Below are 21,601 nucleotides of genomic sequence, written 5' to 3'. Positions count from 1 at the left end.
ATAACAGGTTATTTATTAATCCTTAATGATCTTCTTTAACTAAAAAATAAATTAGTTTTTTGCCTGCATTTTTCATCATTACTTTTGTGACAATAATAATAATATGTAGATTAATAACGAAAGCGATCGAAGAGATAATGAGGTTATGTTCAGTTATGTTTGTCTATGATATCTATGATCATGTCTATGATTATTGTCTATGATATGATGTTCGCAGACGCATACATAGATATAGGTTATATTTACATTTATATTATTATAGAAAAATATGAAAAACATTAATTAGTGTATGTGGAGTTTTAAACTGTGTCTTGTGTTTTCCCAAAAAGTTGTAAGTTAATAGTTCAATATTTGTGTTTGTGTAGCTAAAACAAAATTATGTATAAAGCTACTAAAAACGAACTAATTTAACCGTTATTTTCAGGATGGCAGACAGAGGAATGTGAAATAATTTGATTTTATGTTTTATTTTTTACCACGCAAAATTTAAGCATCATTTATTTATTTTAGTAGATCATATGCTTTTGAAATATATAGCTTTTTTTATTTATTATACAATACATTATGGAAGGAGGCCGGTAAGTCAATAGGAATATATTTTAACATTACATTAAAACAATTTCATTCAGGTTTTCCTTGTTGTTACTGGAGCCTGGTGAAATATACTTTGAAGATTTCAGTGCAATTTTTATTCCAGTGGATACAACACCAAACACTTATGATATTAAAAAGCAGCCTGGTCGATTAAAATTATGTTCTAAATCTCTAGTCTTTGACCCAAAAGATATCAGTAAACCCTTAATAAAGATACCTTTAAAAGACTGTGACATTTTAGAACAGTGGAAAGGTTCAGCAAAATTTTTACAAAGTAACAATGTTTTAAGTGTTCACTGTAGACAGTACATAGAAATGCTGGAAAAGAATATTGTTGCTCCTTATAAATTTGTAGATAGGGGCAATTTCCTTTTTATTTTAAACTATGCTCAAATAACTGACTGTTTACCAAGAATAAGCCAACTTCAGAGAGCTAGTACACTTCCAGCTGCTGAACATGCTGATATGGTAAATAATTAAACCAAGCACAATTAAACACTGTAAATAAAGTGTAAATGTAACTTTTAGATTGCCACTATTGTGCATTCAAGACAAGCTAGAGTACGGTTTGATCAAATGTGGCTTGATTTGTATGAAACTACAGTAATGGAAACTCAAGCTGATAAAGTTTCTCCACTGGTGGTAAATCCAGGGAGAATTCTGTTGTCCAACATTAAATTATATTTTCAGCCCTACAATAACATTGAAACAGTAAATTTCATGCCTTTTTTAATATACGCTAATTATTTGAAAATGTTTGTTTCTAGTATCCTGTTTTAAAAATAAATTTAAATAGTATAAAAAGATTGGTAAAAAGGAGATTTCTATTAAGACAAATAGTAAGTTCATAGCAAGTTCTTTGTATAATCAAAATTTGACTAAACCTTCATGTTGTAGGGATTAGAGATTTATTCAAATGAAAATGATGTTGTTCCTCATCTATACCTTTCATTTAGAACTCAAGCAGACCGAGATAATTTGTATACTACACTTTTACAGCAGCCTGAGTTAAAACTCAAAGACATCCAACAAGACATTATGACACTACAGTGGCAAAACGGGGTTATTTCAAATTATGAATATCTTGTGTATATTAATAGGTGCATTGTTCTTTCTTTCTTTGTGATTTTATTGAAACAAATTATTTTAACTTTTATTAATTCATATATTTTGTAGCCAAGCTGATAGAACTGTAAATGACCTCACCCAATATCCTGTGTTTCCTTGGGTAATAAGTGATTACCAAAGCTCAGAATTAAATTTGAATAATCCTAACTCATTCAGAGACTTGTCGAAACCTATAGGAGCTCTCAATGAAACACGACTTCAGAGACTTATGGAACGTTATGAAGAAATGTCTCATCCTAAATTTCTTTATGGATCTCACTATTCAACTCCCGGCTTCGTCTTGTTCTATCTCGTTCGCCTTTATCCCCATTATATGCTTTGTTTGCAAAATGGAAGGTTTGACCATCCAGACAGAATGTTTAATTCTGTTGCTGATGTATATAGAAATTGTCTCAATAATTTATCTGATTTCAAAGAATTAGTTCCTGAATTCTACGATTTGGAGAAAGAGGGCAAATTTTTAACAAATGAAATGGGGATTCATTTTGGTTATCGTCATAATGGAATAAAAGTGGGAGATGTTGAACTACCTCCTTGGGCAGATGGTCCCAAAGATTTTGTACATAAGTTGAGAGATGCATTGGAATCTGATTATGTATCAAAAACGTTGCATCATTGGATTGATCTTATATTTGGTTATAAGCAAAGAGGAGAAGAAGCTGCCTCAGCAAAAAATTGTGCGTTCTTTATAGTTCTTCCTTTTGAGGTGTATAAATTACTCTGTGCATATTTTAGTATTTTATCATTTGTGTTATGAGGGAAGTGTTGATTTAGAAGCAATATTGGACTTAAATCAAAGACACGCTCTGGAAGTCCAAATTATGGAATTTGGACAAATACCAAAACAAATCTTCAAGGTTCCTCACCCAGAAAGGAAAAATAGTCCACAATTATTAAAGCATCCTTCGTCAGTTGGGATAAATAGTAAAAAAAGTGGTAAATATGTTTGGTTTGTGATCCTTCTTACAATTAAACTCATTTTAAGTATCTTATTTATTTTCAATGCTTTATTTAAATACCTTATTCACATTACTTTGTTTTGCAACATTATAAAATTTCTATTCCAGAATATGTGGAATTATGGAATAATTTAAAATCGTTAGAATTGAAGTCGTCATTTAAAACACACAGAGACGCTGTACGCTGTGTTGTGTTTAATGAAGACAGTGATAAAGTAATTTCTGTTGGGTCAGATGCAAAAATGAAAATGTTTTCCATATCATTAAATAGACAAATTAGAAGTGCAAATGTAGGAACAATGCCTTTAAGCAGTTGCTCTAAACTACCCAACATGAACGTATTAATTATTGGTAGCTTTGGGAATAACATGTAAGTCGCTTTTATCTTTAATTTATTAATGAAAACGATTTTTAGGCCATTGTGAATTTTTTAATATCTTTTTTTTATTAAGAATAATTATATGTATACATACAATCAGTTTCTATTATTTTTGTTGTGCTAAATCTCTAGTTGAAGAGTCTACGATAACACTTAAGTTTTTGTGTTGTTAAGTTTTACCCTAATATTTACACATTTTTGCAGGGTTCTTTATGATTTAGATTTTGGGAAGATAACCCAAGATGTACTGGCTCATGAAGATGCGGTAACTTGTTTAGAATGGGGTAGGGAGGCGGAACTTCTAGCGACTGGAAGCGGGGATTGTACGATAAGATTATGGAAGGGCATTTCAATTGGTAACAACATAAAGCCTGCCCAGTGTCTTATGGCTCAACTAGACCACACTTCTCAAGTCACTTGTCTCGCATTTGATCCGTAAGCAATGTTTCTCTTAAATGTAAGAGAAAATGTGAAATTTTGTTTGAATGGTTTTGTTGAAGAAAAAGGTGCTTTTCAATTATATAGATAAATTGGAATACTGGAGGCAGTGTGGTGTTTATTTTTGACTTTATGCTAAGTTTTTCTTTTTTAATACAAACAAAAAATGGAAAATATATATTATTGTTAGTAGAGAGTCTTACTTGTCTTGTATCTTTTATTTATTTTATTTATAAAAAGTTATGTATATTATACAATATAAGGATTTATTCTTTAACCAATATATTAATATGTAGATATTCTCAGAGCTAACAAATTATTGGTATCGGGTACTGAAGATGGGGACATTTACATTTGGAACATCGACACTTTATCACTCATGGAGAAAACGACCTTTCACTCTGGTTCTGTAAGGGCCCTTCGTTGCAGTTCGGACGGTCAAAAAATTGCCTCTTGTGGGGACGATGGACTTTTTCAAATAATAGATATTAATACTGGAATGGCTCTTTTCTACAAATCATTTACAGATCCCTTGATGTGTTTGCAATGGTCCGATTTATTGCTCGTTTTGGGGTCTTCAAATGGAACATTACATGTTTGGAATACAAACGACGTCGTATGCTTAAGACAAATAAAAGCTCATGAAGGTAATTTTTGATTTTGTTTTTGTTCTTTTATTTATTTTTTTATCATGTCAGTTGTAAATTATGCTTTCTACAAGAACAATAGAAAATAAAATAAATAATTTTCGGGTTTACACGATAAACCTTTAATTCCGCTATAATTTTTTTCTACTTTTTGAATTATAAATGATAATTAAAAACTATTTCTTTTAATATAAAAATGTCTTTTAGGCACTGTTAACTGTGTTGATATATCTCCTGATCGAAAATTAATAGTTACTGGTGGAGAAGATCATCATGTTAAAATATGGCAACCTCTGTGATACTTTTTTCAATTACGTTTTGTTATATTATATTTGTTATTTATAGATTAGTAAGTGCTTTTTAGTAAAAAAAAAGTTACGCTACTTAATTACATAAGAAAACTAACAAAATTAATTTTGGAATTGAGGTGATCTGTATTTCTGTATATGTAGTTGTTATATTAATATTTAAAATATCAGATTTATCATAAAATAATATTTAACACTTCTTATTATTTATTACTGGAGTTTCAGTCTGAAGTTGTAAAATTTATTTGAATTTGCTTTCTATAGTATTCTACAATCAGGTTACATTCTTAAGGCTGTGAAAATTCTTGTTTCATTTGAACAGTCTTTTTGTTGTTAATTTGTTTTGTTTATAATATATAAAACTTTTTGTAACCAATTGAAGATCAATATTCTTATCCTTAATTTTAGTTCAAAGAATGGTAATTTTAAAAATGAAATTTATCAATAAATAATACATTGATTTAAAAAAACAGTTTAATATATTTATTTTACTTTATATAACTAAAATGAAGACCAATACCTAACAACTACTTAAAAATATTTTGTTGCAGAAAATTATTTTAGTTTTATTCCTTGATATAAAGAAGGACTAATAGGTGTTCCTAATCCATAAGCAATTTGCACATTGGGTGTCTCTCCCTCTTTAGCTACTCGATAACAGCTTTGCATGCTTTCTTTGTAAATAATCTTTAATTTAGGCTCCTCTTTTAATGTTTCACCTTTCACTTCTGCATCTCGGTATATCAATTCTTTTAATAAAGGGGGAAAATTAGTTGTTCTGGGAAGTATTTTTTCTGGAATTGGCTCAAGTTTTAAGTCACTGTACTTCTTTTCTTCATCTTTAGGAATCAATACATAATCAGATTTATAAGTTGCAGATTTAAGTGGAACTACATCTGGGAATTTTCTACCACGAAATGTTTTCTCCACCCATACTTTTACTTTTCGTAGATCATCCATTGAAGCCTCTAAGGGACTTGGGAGAGTTTCTACTTTAACAATTTTCATAAAGCTTGGTTCAGGGTATCTCTCAAAAACGTTTCTTTTAATATAACGTCCTATTCCATAGTTTTTTAAGTTTCCTACAATTTCCCATAACGTTTTTCCTTTAAAATCTGTAGTTCTGCCGATATATTTAAAAGGCATTCTTATTTTTAAAGGGCACTTCTAAATTCGGGTTGGGGTTATAAAATTGAGGTTGGGATTTCTTTTGGTGTAGTCAGAGCAGAGAGACGATTTATGGACTTAAGAGAGACGTCTCTCTTCTGTGTAGTCCATAAATAACAGATACACATACGGTGATTTGACAATGTTGGGATCATTTATTCTTCCTCAAGTGAAAGTGATTATATAAAGGGTACCGTGTGTAATTAAAAATAGTAGTTGTAGTACCGCAAAAAGTAGAAATACAAAAATATTGGAGCCTCCAACTGTATTTAATTAAACATGTAGCAGATATATTACAAAAAACAGCGATTTAAAAATAATTACTCAAACAATATCAGTTTTAAATGGATTTTTCTGAATTAGTTTTCATGAAACATTTGAATTTTCAAATTACTTTATTAAATTCAATAAAGGAAATACAAAATCTTATTTTAAATTAATAAGTAAAACTTATAAAATTACTTTTTCTGCTTCTTTTTCTCTGCTTCCTCCTCTTTTTCTTTCTCAATTTCATTAACATACTTTTCAATTGTATTACCATCCAACATTACCATTGGTTGGCCTTTTCTCATACATGCAATTTCCAGATTCTTTTGCCCTGATTGCACGACTTCAAGCAAAGCTCGAATTGCAAGTTTAATTGTACCTGCCTCAGTTGAAACCTCCTCTTCAGTATAGTATTTTTCCAAGAACTCTCTAACTGTTTTAGCAGAACGTCCCGTGGCATTTGCTTTCCACTCATAGTAAATGCCAGAAGGCTCAGTTTGGTACAAATGAGGAGTCCCATCATAATCAAAACCTCCAATCAAGCAAGACATACCAAATGGTCTTCTTCCATTACTCTGAGTATATTTTTGTTTTAAACTGGCTATGTATCTGGTAATATATTCTAAAGTGACTGGGTCCTCGACTGTAAGTTTGTGAGACTGGCACTCTATTTGTGCTCTATTTATCAAAATTCTAGCATCTGCAGTGAGACCTGCAAAAGCCATCACTACATGGTCATCCAGAAGACAAATTTTACGTACAGTGCGCTCTTCTTGTAATTTTGCTACGGATTTTTTTTCTACACCTAATACAACTACATCCTTGCCTCTAACTCCTACCTAAAAAAGGCAAGTCACTTTTTTATTTTGATTTTTAGGTTAAGCTTGGAATTTATATTTACCGCTGTAGATCCTTTCCTAACAGCCTCTTGAGCATATTCCACTTGTAAAAGGTGGCCGTCTGGTGAAAATACTGTTATAGCACGATCATAACGAGCCGACATTATTCACAGTTTTTATTTAATTAATTTCTTGGATTTCTCTGATTACAAATCGCTCGTGAAATCAAAGTTTCAATTCTGCTTTGTAATTAAAAAACAAAATGCGCATGATTTGAGATCTGTAGTGTAACTATTATCTATGGAAGTGTAATTTGGGTTGCCAATCTCTTACAAACGAAAGAATGACGTGTTGAAGTTTGTTAGGATTTGTTTTATGTTTTGGTTATATTCGACAATTATATTCTGTTTTGAATTTAGAAAATGAAAATACGTACACAAAAGTAATTTTTGTTAAGACGTAAACCATTTACTGTTAGTGAATTAACAAAATGTGCTTTTCAAGTAAAGTTTTAGTGTATTTATTATTTACATCGATTTGTCTTCTACACTGTTATAAATGTAATAGTGATAAGTATGCTCATGAACATGATCATCACTTACATGAACATATAAGTGAAAATAAAAAAGCTTATAAATATTCCAAAGAAGCAAATGAACCCTATCACAATCAGAAACATTCACACCACGAGTCTAAAGCCAAACATCTTGGGAAAGAAAAAAAAGACTACAGTGAAGGTGATGTGTGGATGCATGCAATAGGTGCAACTTTATTTATTAGTGCAGCCCCTGTTTTGATATTGTTGGTCGTTCCATTGGATAATACAGAGAAAACTCAGCCTTTATTAAAAGTGTTGCTGGCTTTTGCATCTGGAGGTCTTTTAGGAGATGCATTTTTGCATTTAATTCCCCATGCAGCACTAACAGTGACTTCAAAAGATATTCATTCCTTCCATGCTCATGGTCATTCACATGATAATCATCCAAGTCATACTGAAGTACATGGACATGAACACTCTCATGAAAACCATAGTCATGATATGTCTATAGGCTTAGGGGTTCTTTCTGGAATTATTGCATTCCTAATAATCGAAAAAGGAGTGAGGATTGTAAAAGGCAGTGGCCATGGCCACACCCACAGTTCTGTTTCTGTCTCCAATGACCAAAAAGGTAATAAGAAAGAAAAAAGTGATGCCAATGAAAATTCACCTGAAAGCAAAAATCCAAAAACAGAAATAAAAGTATCTGGTTATTTGAATTTAGCTGCAGATTTTAGTCACAATTTTACAGATGGTCTAGCAATCGGGGCTTCTTTCTTAGCTGGAAATCATATAGGAATAGTGACTACAGTTACAATTCTACTGCATGAAATTCCTCATGAAATAGGAGATTTTGCAATTCTCTTGCAATCAGGAATTTCTCGAAAAAATGCTATGCTGCTACAGCTTAGCACAGCTGTTGGAGCATTGGCAGGGACTGTGCTTTCTCTTTTGAGCAAGAACAGTGAAGGCATTTTGGGATTTAACTGGATCCTACCCTTCACAGCTGGCGGATTCATTTATATTGCTTTGGTATCTGTGATACCTGAACTGTTGGATGAAGAAAAACCCACATTTGTACAAACAATACTGCAAGTGTTTGCTATGCTTGCTGGAGTTTATATGATGGTTATCATTGCCGAGTATGAATGAGAGTAGGAAATTTACTTAATGTTTGTTTTAGAAGTAATTTGTACTCAGTTGAGGTAAAATACAAAATTATAGTCGGCAAAGAATTTTATTTTCAACTAAACATATAAAACAACAAAACAACATCTTGTTTCAGAAAAACTATGTTTGTGATTTTTCATGGTCTAGAACAACTTTTATCTGATCAAAACAGTAGTTTGCCTGTTCTACAGCTTCATTGTCTTCATATTTTCTACCTACAAAAACAAGATTAAAAACTAATTATTTCAAAAATACAAAATCATAAATACAATATACATGATACATGCTTTGAAATGAAATGTTCTTCATGTTTATTTGTTTTACTTTAGTTATGGAACAATTCTAAGTAATTAGAACATTATGAAAACATTATCTCGTAATTAACTCTAAGACATTTAGTAGGGAATCTTTAAAATAACTTTTTTTATTTAATATAATGTGCTACATATTAAACAATATTGCTTTAGTTTTCAACTTGCTTTAATAAGGAGAATTTATGTTATGATTATTTTATACTTTTCAGTGGGGGTTCTTTACTATGATGAGGTGTTAGTAAGTACTTAATTACCTATATGCCACGCTTCTTTACAATACTTGTTTGCTTGCTTGGTTATTCCTTTCTGAAGATAAATAAGTCCTAGATTAGCATGTACAGTGCCAACATGCATTTTGTCTTCCAAGTTAGAACCGACACCAATGGCTTCATTCAAAAACTTTTCTGCCATGGATAGATCTCCTGCTCTCCAACAGGTTATTCCTAAATCATTTAGTAATAGCATATTTGCTTCTGTATTATTTCCTTCTATTTCAGCACATATTTTATAGGCCTCTTTTAAATGTTGTAATGACTTTTCAAGTTGTCCTCCATCCAGTAGAAACTGAGCATACCAGTCATGAATAATTCCACACAGCATTTTTCCATCAATACTGTCATTTTTCTGATCTTTTATTTGTTCAAGACACCATTCATATCCTAATTCTGCTTTTTCTACTTCAGCCTTCAGATGTAATATTCGAGCAAGTTTTAAACTTATGTGGATCACCTAGAATGCTTTAATGAAAAGATGTAATTGTAATGTTTAATGCAAGCATCTTTATACTAAGCATAAATAAGTTACCTTTAAGTCATTGTCTTTTACGCCTGTACTCAAAAGGCGTTGAAGCACACTAACAAATAACTTTTCAGATTTATCTAGTTGTAACGTTTCAAATGCCAAATTTGCCATCAAGTCATAACAGTAGGTAATACCTTGTTGATCTTGTTGTTGCTGTGCTAATCTTAAGGCGAGATGTAACAGTTGCTCGGCTTTATTGTATTCTTGTCTTTGAGTTGAAAGTACAGCACGTTTCAGCGTCATTATTAGCTCGGATTCTTTTTTCTCATCTTCATCTTCAAACCCAAGCCATTTTAAAATGTTTAAGCTTAATACGAAATATGTCAGTATTCCGTAGGAACCTCTGCTATTTTTTGTGTTTCGTTTAATGGGGGTAATTGCATTTAAAAATTGATATTTGTTAACGTATTGTAAGAAATTTGAATGGAAAATTTGCGGGGTTATGTTAATTCTTTTCACAAATTTTTGAGGTTGTATAAAAATGTAGACCATCGACTTGGTATATTTAACATTTTTCCATAATTTTGTCACTGTATTCACAAAATTTAACATTTTTGGAATATATTAAACTCTACTATTTATATTTTAAATTTAAAATTATGCTATAAGCGAAATTGTCAACTGTTGTCATAACCATAGATAATAGATCATAGATAATAGATACACAAAGGGTATCTATTATCAAAGACACTGCATTTGATTGACAAATTTACAGTAATTCTTTTCATTGGTTAATTCTATGTCTCATGTTTATGTATATTTCAGGAATTCTCTTATAGATGGCACTTTGGAAGAGGAGAACAAACTTTAAACAAAATATTAAGTTTAGACAATTATGCCGACAAACATTTTTACTTCCTAAAAGTTGGTCATGAAATAATGAAGTGTTTGAGTTAATAGCTTTTCTTGTCTGTATAAATAGCTAAAGCTAATAAGTGCAAAAATATATGGATAAAAAGGGTGAGTTTTTTCTTAAAGTTGTAATATTCTCGGTATTTGTTTTTAAATTGTGTGAGTGGAACTTATTACCGCTATTCATTTCCTTTGTTTTTGATTTCTATAATCAATTTCATGCGCTGTCATATGAAACAAAAGAACAACCCGTCAGTTATTGTTGCGCAGGAATACTTTGCCTGTGTGATAACGCTAGTGAGCAATATAAAAGCGTCCCTTTTCGAGACATCGCCAGTTTACTGGCGCCGCGACGCGTCGTAGCTATTAACCTATTCACATAAGTAGAAGCTTAGGAGAATACGCAAAGTGATTCACTTGATAACTTTATCGACATTGACTCTGGTAAGTCATCGTTTTTAAAGTCTTCTTAATAGATAGCTTCAGCATGCGAAAAACTTTGAAATTATACTTTATCTTTTATATTAAATAGATATTTGTTAATTAACTGTAGGCTAGGTTAGGTACGAATCTTTAAATGATGCTTTTCAACGTGGTTACTCAGTTGAGTGTAGGTACGTACATTTTATACAAAGAACCATTTAGAATCAGTTTTATTGAAAACTATTTATCAGGAGCTGTTTTTCATTCGGCAATAGTTGACTGAGATATAATAAAATCTTATTTAGTTGCGAAGAATGTATTCAAAAATATACATATACATAAACGTAGATAATTAAATGTACGTGTTTGTTTTATTTCTGTTTACACGTATTGTTGGAGTATACGAATGCTCCTTAAATACATACAAATATGCAGAAAATGTTTGTTTCTTTTAAGTATTCAACAATTAAAATTTGGCTATTAACACTAATAGAGGGTGCAATAACTTTTCTAAGTGTTCTTAGATGTTCTTGTATATATCGTAAACAATATTTGTACGTTGCTAAACGGATTTATGTTAATCCATTTACGTTCATAATTTTTAGACGGTGAATATATATGTAGCAATTATGGTAATAACAAGGGCGATTTTTAGGTAATGTAATAATCACCTATTAATGTTATTGTTTCATTCGGTTCTTTGCAATATCTATCACTATTTACAAATCCTCAGAGACATTTAAATTATGAAATGTATCGTACCTGTGGAAAATGATTTCAGTGAATGAAGTCATTACCATTTAGCGTTGCTCTAACTATATAGGGTACGTCGATGTATAGGAAGCGGCGAAAAAAGAAAAAGCTCAGGAGGGCATAGCTGACGTTGGTGACTAGGGAAACTTTTTATCGTAGAAAGAAACAGCTTTTTCCGTTTTTTGCACGCTTAACAGGCTTTTCTAATCGATAGAAAGGGTGCTTGACCTCACACCACACCATTTCACCACCTAATTTAATTATCCTTCTAAACAGTCGCCAAGTTTCTTTTATAATGACCGGACTTAGGATGGAGTAAGGTCGTCTTTAAGTTGTGTTTTTATCTTTATATATATATTGTATTCATGTATGTAATTGTATGACCAATAGTTAAGTTGCGGTATTTGACAGATTTACTCTCCTAATCGGGAAAAACTATTTCAAAATATAATAATATGATTTAAATATTGTCTGTTAGCGTTTTTGAAAACATAGAATAAATAATAATCCAACCCATAAAGAAAGAGCATTAGACAGAGGCGGACGTAAAGTGTCGCAAACAGAGCTCTCTGCAAAGGGCCCTTACACATAGGGCTTCACAAGTGACCCCGCATTCCAGTTATATATTGTTTGTAATATAACGGAATATTTAGGAATTTTATAGTTTGACTGCTACTTTTTTATGAATAGGAACTCCCAAAATAATTTAGACACCAGGCTGCAAATACGTGATAACCGTCAAAGCCAATTTAAATTTCTATTATATAAAAGTGCGAAAGGGTGTTTTAAAGTGACATGTGCATTGAGGAAAATGGGTTTTTGCGAAAAGCTAATTTTAATTTGAATGATATAAAAGTACGACAGGGTATTATAATGTGACGTGTGTTTAGACTCATTAGCAAATCGAAGAAAATAATTAATAATTTCGGTTTATTTTTTACTAATACTATTTCTTCCCTCCTATTAATCACTGTGAGCTCGAAACTGTTAGCACCATTGCTTCGAGAGGTCAACATTCACTTTTATGAATAATATTATGACGTAGTGTCGGCCATCATTCTTTTCTAATTGTTGCTGTTGTCGGCCATCATTCTTTTTTAATTGTTGTCGCATTGTTACTAGTGTCGGCCATCATTCTTTTCTAATTGTTGCTGTTGTCGGCCATCATTCTTTTTCAATTGTTGTCGCATTGTCACTGATGTCGGCCATTCGAATGGTCGAAATTCTCTTCTATGAATAATACTATGACGTAGTGTCGGCCATCATTCTTTTCTAATTGTTGCTGTTGTCGGCCATCATTCTTTTTCAATTGTTGTCGCATTGTCACTGATGTCGGCCATTATGGTTTTTTAATAGATGTATAGTAATCAATGATTAAAATCTAGGGGAATTGTTTGTAAATAGGTAAGCAACACATCGTATTATTCAGCATAAGAAATTACTGATTGTTTTTTACGAATACTATTTTGCCCTGTGCTAACAGCACAATTTTTTTATATATTATTTATAATATTTAAAATTGAACGCCCAAAGTTTCATTCATTGTAGTGCTTCAAGCCAATTTTAATTTGTATGGTATAAAAACCCCAACACATTTCTTCCACTTTCAAGTCAAACTTCCCTTCGGCTTTATATTTACAACTTTTTTACAATAATGTGGAGCAAACTTTTTAACAATATATGTTAGAAACATCCAGAAGAAAGAAAGCACACATTATACAAAAAACTTGTTGTATTTATACAGCAGTGCCATTTACAAAAAATGCGTTGAGTGTTATGTATTCGCAAAAAAAGGGGTGACCCTCATTCAGTAAAATCCAGAAGTTTTATTAATTAGATTTCGTTTAACATCTGCTTCGCGTGTTCGTGTGCAAAAGGGTGTCTGTTTGCGCGAATGAAAATGTATAGCTGATGTTTAGTATTTACATAAAAAAGTCAGCTTGTTGTTTTAGCTCGGTCCAGTAATACGGGCTAAAATTGTAATGCAAATAAAATTGTTAATTTATTGCGGCTCCTATACTAACGACCAATTTTAGACCCAACGGTCTTTTTTTGTAATTTAAAAGCTTGCATTTACATTACAAATAATACGGTGTAGGTACATTTCACCAATTCTTTTCTAAATTTAGTAAAAATGAAAGCAAATAAACCGTTTCGCATTTATCAAAATCAGCGATAACTAAAATTTCCGACATCGAAAGTATTTAACCATTTAGTTAGACTTTTTGTGATCAAGTAATTTCAGTACATCCTATCATCAGGTCTTAGTTGCACCAATTTGCCGTTTTTCTATATATTTCTAAATCAGACTAAAAACTGCCCTAAACTAAAGAAACTCAAGACCAATACTAAGACTTTCGCAGTTTTGGTATTCATTTTGGTCTTGTTATATTTAGTCTTGATCTTGCTGATATAGTCTCAGTATTGTTCTTGGTCTTGAATGCTAAGTCTTGGTTTTGCTCATTAATGCTTGATTGTCACTATAAGTAAGTCATACATGCGAGCTTGTCATGACTCTTAAAGAAAATAATGTCTTCCAATGCATAAATTAACCTTTTAGCGAACAAAATACTACAAGGCACTTGAAAGAAGTTAAAAATATCGAGAAAACATTACTTTGCTTCTATATACTATATTTCAACCGTATGTTATCTAGACATAGGAACAATGAACACTTACTCCGCGGAAGTTCTTGTAGATCCCTTTTTTCAAACAGTGGTAAAGTTCCTGCTTTTTAATATTTAGCATTAAAATTAAGTATTAGAATAGTTTTGTTCCAAGATAAGAATATCTTAAAGTTGCTTCAAATAGTTTAATTCATAAATCCACCGGAGCTAATAACTTTTCGTTTTGTCTTGCATATTTGGCCTTGGTCTTGTTCATTTGGTTTTGCATTTTCGCAAGACCAAGACTACAAGATCAAGAGGAAGACCAATTTTGCCCATCACTATATTCGAACAAATCCTAACATTCCACAAGGTCCATAAATTGCATTTATTGGATTTTTATTAATTATATGACTGAAAATATTTGATGATGCCACCTTTTAATTATGAATCTATATACCCAACGATTTGATAATTTATCATAATAATTGTTACGAATATAGTATGAAGTGAATTCTCGACACAGTTTCCCTCATATTTTCGTTAGTTTTTGCAAACGTTCTGAATTAGTTTGTTTGGCAAGTAGGTCGTTGTAGGTACGTTTTACATGCATGCATATGAGACGAAGTTCGAGAGTTAGCCAAAAGTTTTAGATTGGAATGGTTAAAGCTCGACCGAGTCGATGCGAAACCTTACATACTCTGTTTCCCACTTTAATGAAGGACTATTATTAAAGTGTTCTTTAGACGAAGCAGCGTTTGTCATTTGTTAAATGAACACAAATTTTAGTTCCAAGTACCCGCTTTAGTTCAGACTAGGATGTAATGAAATTGTTTGTCATCCTCTGATACATAGAGAAAACGGTTAGGAAATTGTTTCATATTTTACATAATGTGTGCTTGTGTAGTTTGTGTTGGTATGATCTTAGTAATGCTTTTTGTTGGAGGCGCTGTACATACTGAAGTAACTGTATTTGAAGCACATTATCGGTTGTCTAAAGCAGGGCTGTCCAACGGGCGGCCCGCGGGCCATATGCGGTCCGCCAAATTATTTTTACGGCCCGCGAGTACATTTTACTATGAATAAATTTATGTTACTAAAGTAATATTATTAAAATTACTTTACTATGGAGATCTATGATGAAATGAAAGAATGTAGTATAGAAGCGGATTTTAAAATATTTCTACCAAAATTAGATATGTTAATTACAGATTTCAATGAAAGATTTTCTCAATTTAATGATCATAAATCGTCTATTGATTTATTTTATGATCCCATTCGTATTGATTTCAACTCCGTTGATCTTGAATATCAAATAGAATTATGCGACCTGCAGGCTGGCCCATTTTTTACATCTCGTGGAGTAACTGAAATAGAAATATTCAAATTTTCAGATAAAGATAAATATCCAAAATTGAGATATTTTGGACTTCAAATTGTATCAATGTGCATACTCCGATATGAAATATATAAAGTCAAAATATAGAAACAGTTTAAAAGATTTTACTCTTGAAGATATAATGAGACAGAACAAATATTGATGTAGACATAAAAGATATTGTTGCTAAACAATTACGACCACAATGTTCTCTTTAATAAATTACGAATATTTTAGAGTTTTATCTTTAGTATAAATAAAATATTTTTTTAATTAACATAAACTGACTTTACATTTATAAATCTTCTTGGCCCCNCTATGGATTCCGGCCGTGAAAGCCTTTGTTCTTGAAAATATACTTGTTTTCTAATTTCTAATATTGAAAATTTTGGTTGATCAGTAGCCATAAATTTTTAACCACTGCCACCAGAGTTGCTTATAATGCTCCTCAAAAAGTATTTTCGGAAAGAAAGTATTCTCTGTTCTAATCGAGATATAGATCTTCATCATTCGCCTGTAACAGCACATTTCGAACGCTTCTAACTTTATCTTACAGCTATAAACAACGTCTACGTTTCGCACCCCTACAGAGCCGTGCTCCAGACATATACCTACCTTTCTAATTTCAAAATTAACTGTTAGCGAGCGGTAAAGTGAAAAGTGTTAAAGGCGACTTGACCCTGCGCTGTCCTTTTTTTTATATCTACTATGTCTAGTATTCCTTCCTAGATACCGAAAATCAGCGACTTCTTCTAATTTTTCGTCCCTTATCTTTATATTAACTCTTTCCCTACTGTTTCTTCCATTAGATACCAATATTTTTGTTTTATTTTTATTTATTTTTACCGTTTTGTCAATACCGTTTTTATTTGACGATACTTATTATGCTATATTTAACTCCTCCTCAGCAGATGCGAATACCTAAACATATCTACTAATCAATTTCTATCCCTAAAGTTGCCCTGTCTTTAATGATGTTTATATAGATTAAAAAGTAGCGATGTCCATCCTTGTTTGACTTCCTTCCTACTATTTACTTCTCTACGTTTCTGCTCAAGTTCTATAACTGCCTGTTGCTGTTTAAATAAACCATATATCATTCTCTTATCTCGTATCTCATCCCTACATTTTTAAGTACATCTGACATCTCGTCCCATTTAACACTGTCAAAAGCTTTTTCTAAATCATTCGTATGAATTCTATTTTCTATCGTTTTCTCTATTTCAATCCGAAAAGCTAAAATAGTCTTCCGCGTTCCCCTATTTTTTTCTAAACACAAACTGGTCTTCCCCTAATAGTTCTTCCGCCTTTTTTTTAATTCTTTTTAACATTTTTGGTGCATGAGAAGTTAAGCTAATTGTTCTATCCGCTCCTCTCTTTTTTTATATGACTACTACCATGTTCCGTTTATAGTCCTCCGGGACTTTGCCCATCTTGTATATATGCTACTTACTAGCCTAAACATACGATGTCTCCCTTAATTATGAACGAAATATATATACATATGTATAAATCCGTCTTCTACATTTCACTGTTTCATTCTGTGTTCATTATTATTTTATTGTTCTTATAAAAAAGCTCTTGGGTGGAAAGAAAATGTTACAATATTTCATGTTAATAGAGGAGACAGCTGAATGCAACTGAATTACGTATCTACCTACGTATTGCTACGTGAACTGTTTGCGAACAAAACTACGTCTGAGTGCAACGAAACGAACAAACCAATTAAAATTAAAGCCGAGCTTTGTGAGACAACACACAGTCCTACGTCCTACCTATGGTACCAATCTCGTGTGGCAGGTGGCTCTTAAGGATCGCGTAGTGCCACGGACACGTCGCGTCGGTCGTCCACCACGTCCGGCGTCTTCTACCGTTTTCCGCGTGAACGTGACATTTTCTGTGGACCCGTCGACCTCATTAATACGTTTCTCTGTCAGTCTGTCTGTCCGTCTGCTATCTGCTACCTACTATCCTATTCCATCTTTTTCCCCGCTCGTTCTTTTCTCGATTACACGGGAGAGTTGGACACGTTGCGAGAATTTAATTGCGCAAACAAATCGTGAAAGAATGAGTAAAATGTCCGAAAGGTTGAAGTGACGTTAATTGGAAAATTGCTTATTTGGTCGTTTATTTCTCTAAAAGTTTGACATAATATTATAAATAAAAGAAATTATGAGTGCTGTCAGCGCAGGGTAAAGTAGTATTACGTAAATGAAAGTTAGTATCAGCAATTTCTTATGCTGAAGTGTACGATGTGTTGCATACCTATTTACAAACAATTCCTTTAAATTTTAATCATTGATTACTATACATCTATTAAAAAACAAAAATGGCCGACATCAGTAACAATGCGACAACAATTGAAAAAGAATGATGGCCGACAACAGCAACAATTAGAAAATAATGATGGCCGATACAATTAGAATAAAAACGCTTTTCAAACAATTTTTAACACAAAGTGATTAAAAAAATTGTTCACAAAAGTGCATTTCGACCACTCGAAGCAATGGTGCCAACAGTTTCGAGATCACAGTGAATAAGGGGCTAGAACTAGTAATCTTAATAAAAAAAATTTAGCAAAGTTTAATTTTAATTCGACAGAGCGTTTTCGCATGTTTTCGTCTTTAGTTCATGTTTATTTTAGATGATAAGATGCATGAGGAAAGGAAATTTTTAGTTTTCTTACCAAATTTTTGTGGGTTTATTTAAAAGAAATCAATTGAACCATGAATATCTCACCCTGGTACCACTTTTATCACCGATTAGATTTACTTATCAATTAAAGGAAAATGAGCCGTCTCTTTCTGGTTGATGGGGTGGAAAATTAAATATCATTTCGGCAGTTTCGTAAGCCCATTATCACGAATTCGAATGGTAGGTAGGAGATACGAGAGAGGCGCTGGGGAGAGTTGATTTTGCGAAGCCCCAGTCCGAGAGATTAAGACGTGTGGTTGCCCGATATTAGGGTCCAACGATATAAATTTTCGGCATTTTGGGGCATTAAAACTTACTAATCCAATTTATATTGGATTTCTCGTAGTCTCGCTTTGTCGACCCGACGGTTCCACGCCGGGCTGCTCGGTAAATGGAATACTTTTTTGGAAATGCAGCGAATGATAACTCACGGTAACTAAACATAAAAGTCCTTACGCTCGTTAATTAACCACCTAGGCACATCTACTTCGATTTCAATCATTCCCTTACACTTAATAAGATTTCATAATGATAAAGGCTTTAAATAAATTGACTTCACCAGATTCAGTTTGTTAAAGAAGTAGGTACTTGAGTAATATTTAGCATAGATAACTATATCAGAAGGGATGAAGATGACTCCAGTTTTATTTGTTCTTGAAGAGGAAAATATACTTAGTAGAATGCAGATTCGGGCTATAGGGCCGTGGTTTAAGTGACCGATTCCGTCCAGACGTTTCGTCAGCTACTGCGGCTGACATCTTCACTGAATCTGCATTCTACTATGGATTCCGGCCGTGAAAGCCTTTGTTCTTGAAAATATACTTGTTTTCTAATTTCTAATATTGAAAATTTTGGTTGATCAGTAGCCATAAATTTTTAACCACTGCCCCCAGAGTTGCTTATAATGCTCCTCAAAAAGTATTTTCGGAAAGAAAGTATTCTCTGTTCTAATCCAGATATAGATCATCTGTATACGTAGATACTAATTGCTAGTTTCATCCTAACCCGTTCAGCTAACAGCCATTAAGGCTTGATTGAGTAGCTGCTGATAAAATGTTAATAGATTTCGCCATTCCTAAAGGTAGTGGCTTAAGCGTGTATCCGGTTCGAATACAGCTCAATAGCCTGTGTAAATTCGGAGCTTTATGCTAACAAACGGGAAATCGGTGTGCGTTTCGGAATTAGTGCGCAGAACCATCTCATGCGGTCCAGTTCAATATAAAGGATACCTCGACGCGCTTGACCAGACGCCTAAAGAATTCATTTACACTAATGATTATATCTGTTAATGAATTTTATTAAAATTAAAATCTAATTTTTCTGACAGTTCTATAGCTGTTAACGGAAATGTGTGTAATTCGTCATTGTATATAATTCCTAGGAAACATATATAATTCCTAAAATCACCCGGAAGTGTGTGAAATAGATTATATTAGACACATTTCCTAGGAAACCTATACATTTCCTAAATAGCAATCGGAAATGTATTACAATCAAGTTTGCAATGGGTAAGCGGGTTTAGCGGAGCCAGGGGAGGGTATTCTGATTCTCAGTTGAACAACTGTTTCATTTATTGCATTCACAGATAACTCTGATTCTCAGTTTACTAACGTGTTTTATTCATTTTATTCACAGAAAGCATTAGTTTTATACCTTTCCTAGTACAAAATCGGAATTTCATACAATTCCTAGGAAATGTATACATTTCCCAGGATATGAGTGTATTAAAAAATCTTTGAAGCAATATTTTAAAGATTTTCTAAATAGCCTCGGAATTGTATACATTTCCTAGGAATTGTATACAATTCCTACATTTCATAGACCGAGCTTTGTGAGACAACACACAGTCCTACGTCCTACCTATGGTACCAATCTCGTGTGGCAGGTGGCTCTTAAGGATCGCGTAGTGCCACGGACACGTCGCGTCGGTCGTCCACCACGTCCGGCGTCTTCTACCGTTTTCCGCGTGAACGTGACATTTTCTGTGGACCCGTCGACCTCATTAATACGTTTCTCTGTCAGTCTGTCTGTCCGTCTGCTATCTGCTACCTACTATCCTATTCCATCTTTTTCCCCGCTCGTTCTTTTCTCGATTACACGGGAGAGTTGGACACGTTGCGAGAATTTAATTGCGCAAACAAATCGTGAAAGAATGAGTAAAATGTCCGAAAGGTTGAAGTGACGTTAATTGGAAAATTGCTTATTTGGTCGTTTATTTCTCTAAAAGTTTGACATAATATTATAAATAAAAGAAATTATGAGTGCTGTCAGCGCAGGGTAAAGTAGTATTACGTAAATGAAAGTTAGTATCAGCAATTTCTTATGCTNGCTATTTGACTGTAGTGTGGTTCTTTGTTTGGTTGGTAGTTGCGAAAATGAACGGTCAGATTTTTCAGGATGGCACACAAGCTTCGGTTTTACTGTGTTGTCGAAATGGCGAAATGAGATCCCATTATTACCATATCTGTGGGGTTGCAATCGGACCTGCCATCAATTATTTCTCGCAAACAAGCGGCCTAATTAACAGCCCTAAAAAGTATCGGCCTTTGAGGTAGAAACCGTCAGATAATTGATTTTTGTTTTAATATACCGTATGCATTATGCGTATTTATTAGTAGAAATTTATTAAAAAGCCAAAGAATGAAGTTTCAATACCTAAAGTGAATTTTTAAACTGATTTATGGTTTTGCATTTGATCCGGCTCGATGGACCAAAATGTAATGTACCTTCGTATGTTCGGCAGACTACGCGCCTAATTAAATTTGCGTACTTAATTGTATAATTACAATTATCAATCATAGAACTAACTGACTATGCAAATTTAATCAGGCGCGTGGTCTGTCTAAAACAAGACGGCACATTACATTTTGGTCCTTCGAGCCGGAACAGCATTGTCACAATAACCTCAATTAGGAACGAATTTATTTAATTAAATAGTAGATACACGGAAAAAACTCAATTTTTATGACAACGCAAAAAATACAGTTTTTTTAGGTAACTTGTAATAATCTCAATTTTCGCGTGTTTCTTTGAAAATTATTTCAAGTTTTTTAATTATTACAATTAAATTTCTAACATCAACAAAATACTTAGTAAATTTATCTCTGCTGGGATTTTATTTCTACAAATTCGGGTCCAAATTGTAATTTTTATTATTTTCGCTTACGAAGCAACGGGCTAGTTTGATAAATTGTAAATATCGCTTTAATATTTACGTAAATTTTCCTTTTTTATTTCCTCCTTGTAAGTATATACAGCAGTTGAATATTAACATTATACATTGCTTACGTTCGAAGATCTTCTTTATTTCATGAAAGAGAATTTTAAATGTCGAAAACCGCGGAAT

At 32.7% G+C, this 21,601-nt stretch overlaps 6 protein-coding genes and 1 long non-coding RNA gene across 9 annotated transcripts in view; 3 read left to right on the top strand and 4 right to left on the bottom strand.

Annotated features, from left to right (window-relative positions):
• LOC108740112 (general transcription factor 3C polypeptide 1) overlaps positions 1 to 142 on the bottom strand; it is a 10,658-nt gene extending 10,516 nt beyond the window's left edge. The window contains exon 1 of the mRNA XM_025973725.1: positions 6 to 142. The gene's annotated coding sequence lies outside the window, so the exon portion shown is untranslated. The remainder of the gene's footprint in view (positions 1 to 5) is intronic.
• Positions 143 to 217: 75 nt separating this feature from the next.
• LOC108740110 (protein FAN) lies at positions 218 to 4,923 on the top strand. 3 transcript variants are annotated; one of them, XM_025973723.1, is made up of 12 exons: positions 218 to 331; positions 425 to 578; positions 630 to 1,062; positions 1,123 to 1,305; positions 1,362 to 1,433; positions 1,492 to 1,694; positions 1,771 to 2,399; positions 2,458 to 2,658; positions 2,790 to 3,051; positions 3,265 to 3,495; positions 3,805 to 4,145; positions 4,353 to 4,923. In XM_025973723.1, exons 2-12 carry the CDS (start codon positions 565 to 567, stop codon positions 4,442 to 4,444), a joined length of 2,661 nt encoding a protein of 886 aa, XP_025829508.1. In that variant the 5' UTR covers positions 218 to 331; positions 425 to 564; the 3' UTR covers positions 4,445 to 4,923. The 3 variants fall into 3 exon arrangements, with proteins under 3 accessions (XP_025829508.1, XP_025829509.1, XP_018329816.1); XM_025973724.1 differs by lacking the exon at positions 4,353 to 4,923 and having other exon boundaries at positions 3,795 to 3,886; XM_018474314.1 differs by lacking the exons at positions 218 to 331; positions 425 to 578 and having other exon boundaries at positions 978 to 1,062; positions 1,105 to 1,305.
• Positions 4,924 to 4,937: 14 nt separating this feature from the next.
• Positions 4,938 to 5,801, bottom strand: LOC108740116. The gene has a single exon (XM_018474320.2). The coding sequence runs from the start codon at positions 5,597 to 5,599 to the stop codon at positions 5,009 to 5,011; it is 591 nt and encodes a 196-aa protein (XP_018329822.1). The 5' UTR covers positions 5,600 to 5,801; the 3' UTR covers positions 4,938 to 5,008.
• A 256-nt stretch (positions 5,802 to 6,057) lies between these two features.
• On the bottom strand, positions 6,058 to 7,006 carry LOC108740115 (proteasome subunit alpha type-7-1). Its single transcript, XM_018474319.2, has 2 exons — positions 6,789 to 7,006; positions 6,058 to 6,726 (listed from the first exon to the last, which is right to left on the bottom strand). The coding sequence occupies exons 1-2, from the start codon at positions 6,888 to 6,890 to the stop codon at positions 6,079 to 6,081; spliced, it is 750 nt and encodes a 249-aa protein (XP_018329821.1). The 5' UTR covers positions 6,891 to 7,006; the 3' UTR covers positions 6,058 to 6,078.
• Positions 7,007 to 7,063: 57 nt separating this feature from the next.
• LOC108740113 (zinc transporter zipt-7.2) lies at positions 7,064 to 8,491 on the top strand. The gene is made up of 2 exons (XM_018474316.1): positions 7,064 to 7,895; positions 8,016 to 8,491. The coding sequence occupies exons 1-2, from the start codon at positions 7,217 to 7,219 to the stop codon at positions 8,414 to 8,416; spliced, it is 1,080 nt and encodes a 359-aa protein (XP_018329818.1). The 5' UTR covers positions 7,064 to 7,216; the 3' UTR covers positions 8,417 to 8,491.
• On the bottom strand, positions 8,483 to 10,189 carry LOC108740114 (tetratricopeptide repeat protein 19 homolog, mitochondrial). The gene is made up of 3 exons (XM_018474318.2): positions 9,553 to 10,189; positions 9,003 to 9,477; positions 8,483 to 8,649 (listed from the first exon to the last, which is right to left on the bottom strand). The coding sequence occupies exons 1-3, from the start codon at positions 10,099 to 10,101 to the stop codon at positions 8,555 to 8,557; spliced, it is 1,119 nt and encodes a 372-aa protein (XP_018329820.2). The 5' UTR covers positions 10,102 to 10,189; the 3' UTR covers positions 8,483 to 8,554.
• A 570-nt stretch (positions 10,190 to 10,759) lies between these two features.
• LOC112904221 overlaps positions 10,760 to 21,601 on the top strand; it is a 57,988-nt gene continuing 47,146 nt past the window's right edge. The window contains exon 1 of the long non-coding RNA XR_003230961.1: positions 10,760 to 10,845. This is a non-coding gene — a long non-coding RNA (uncharacterized LOC112904221). The remainder of the gene's footprint in view (positions 10,846 to 21,601) is intronic.

Source organism: Agrilus planipennis, unplaced genomic scaffold (genome assembly GCF_000699045.2).
Source record: "Agrilus planipennis isolate EAB-ADULT unplaced genomic scaffold, Apla_2.0 scaffold55, whole genome shotgun sequence".
NCBI lineage: Eukaryota > Metazoa > Arthropoda > Insecta > Coleoptera > Buprestidae > Agrilus > Agrilus planipennis.
This window is presented reverse-complemented; position numbering and strand designations above follow the sequence as displayed.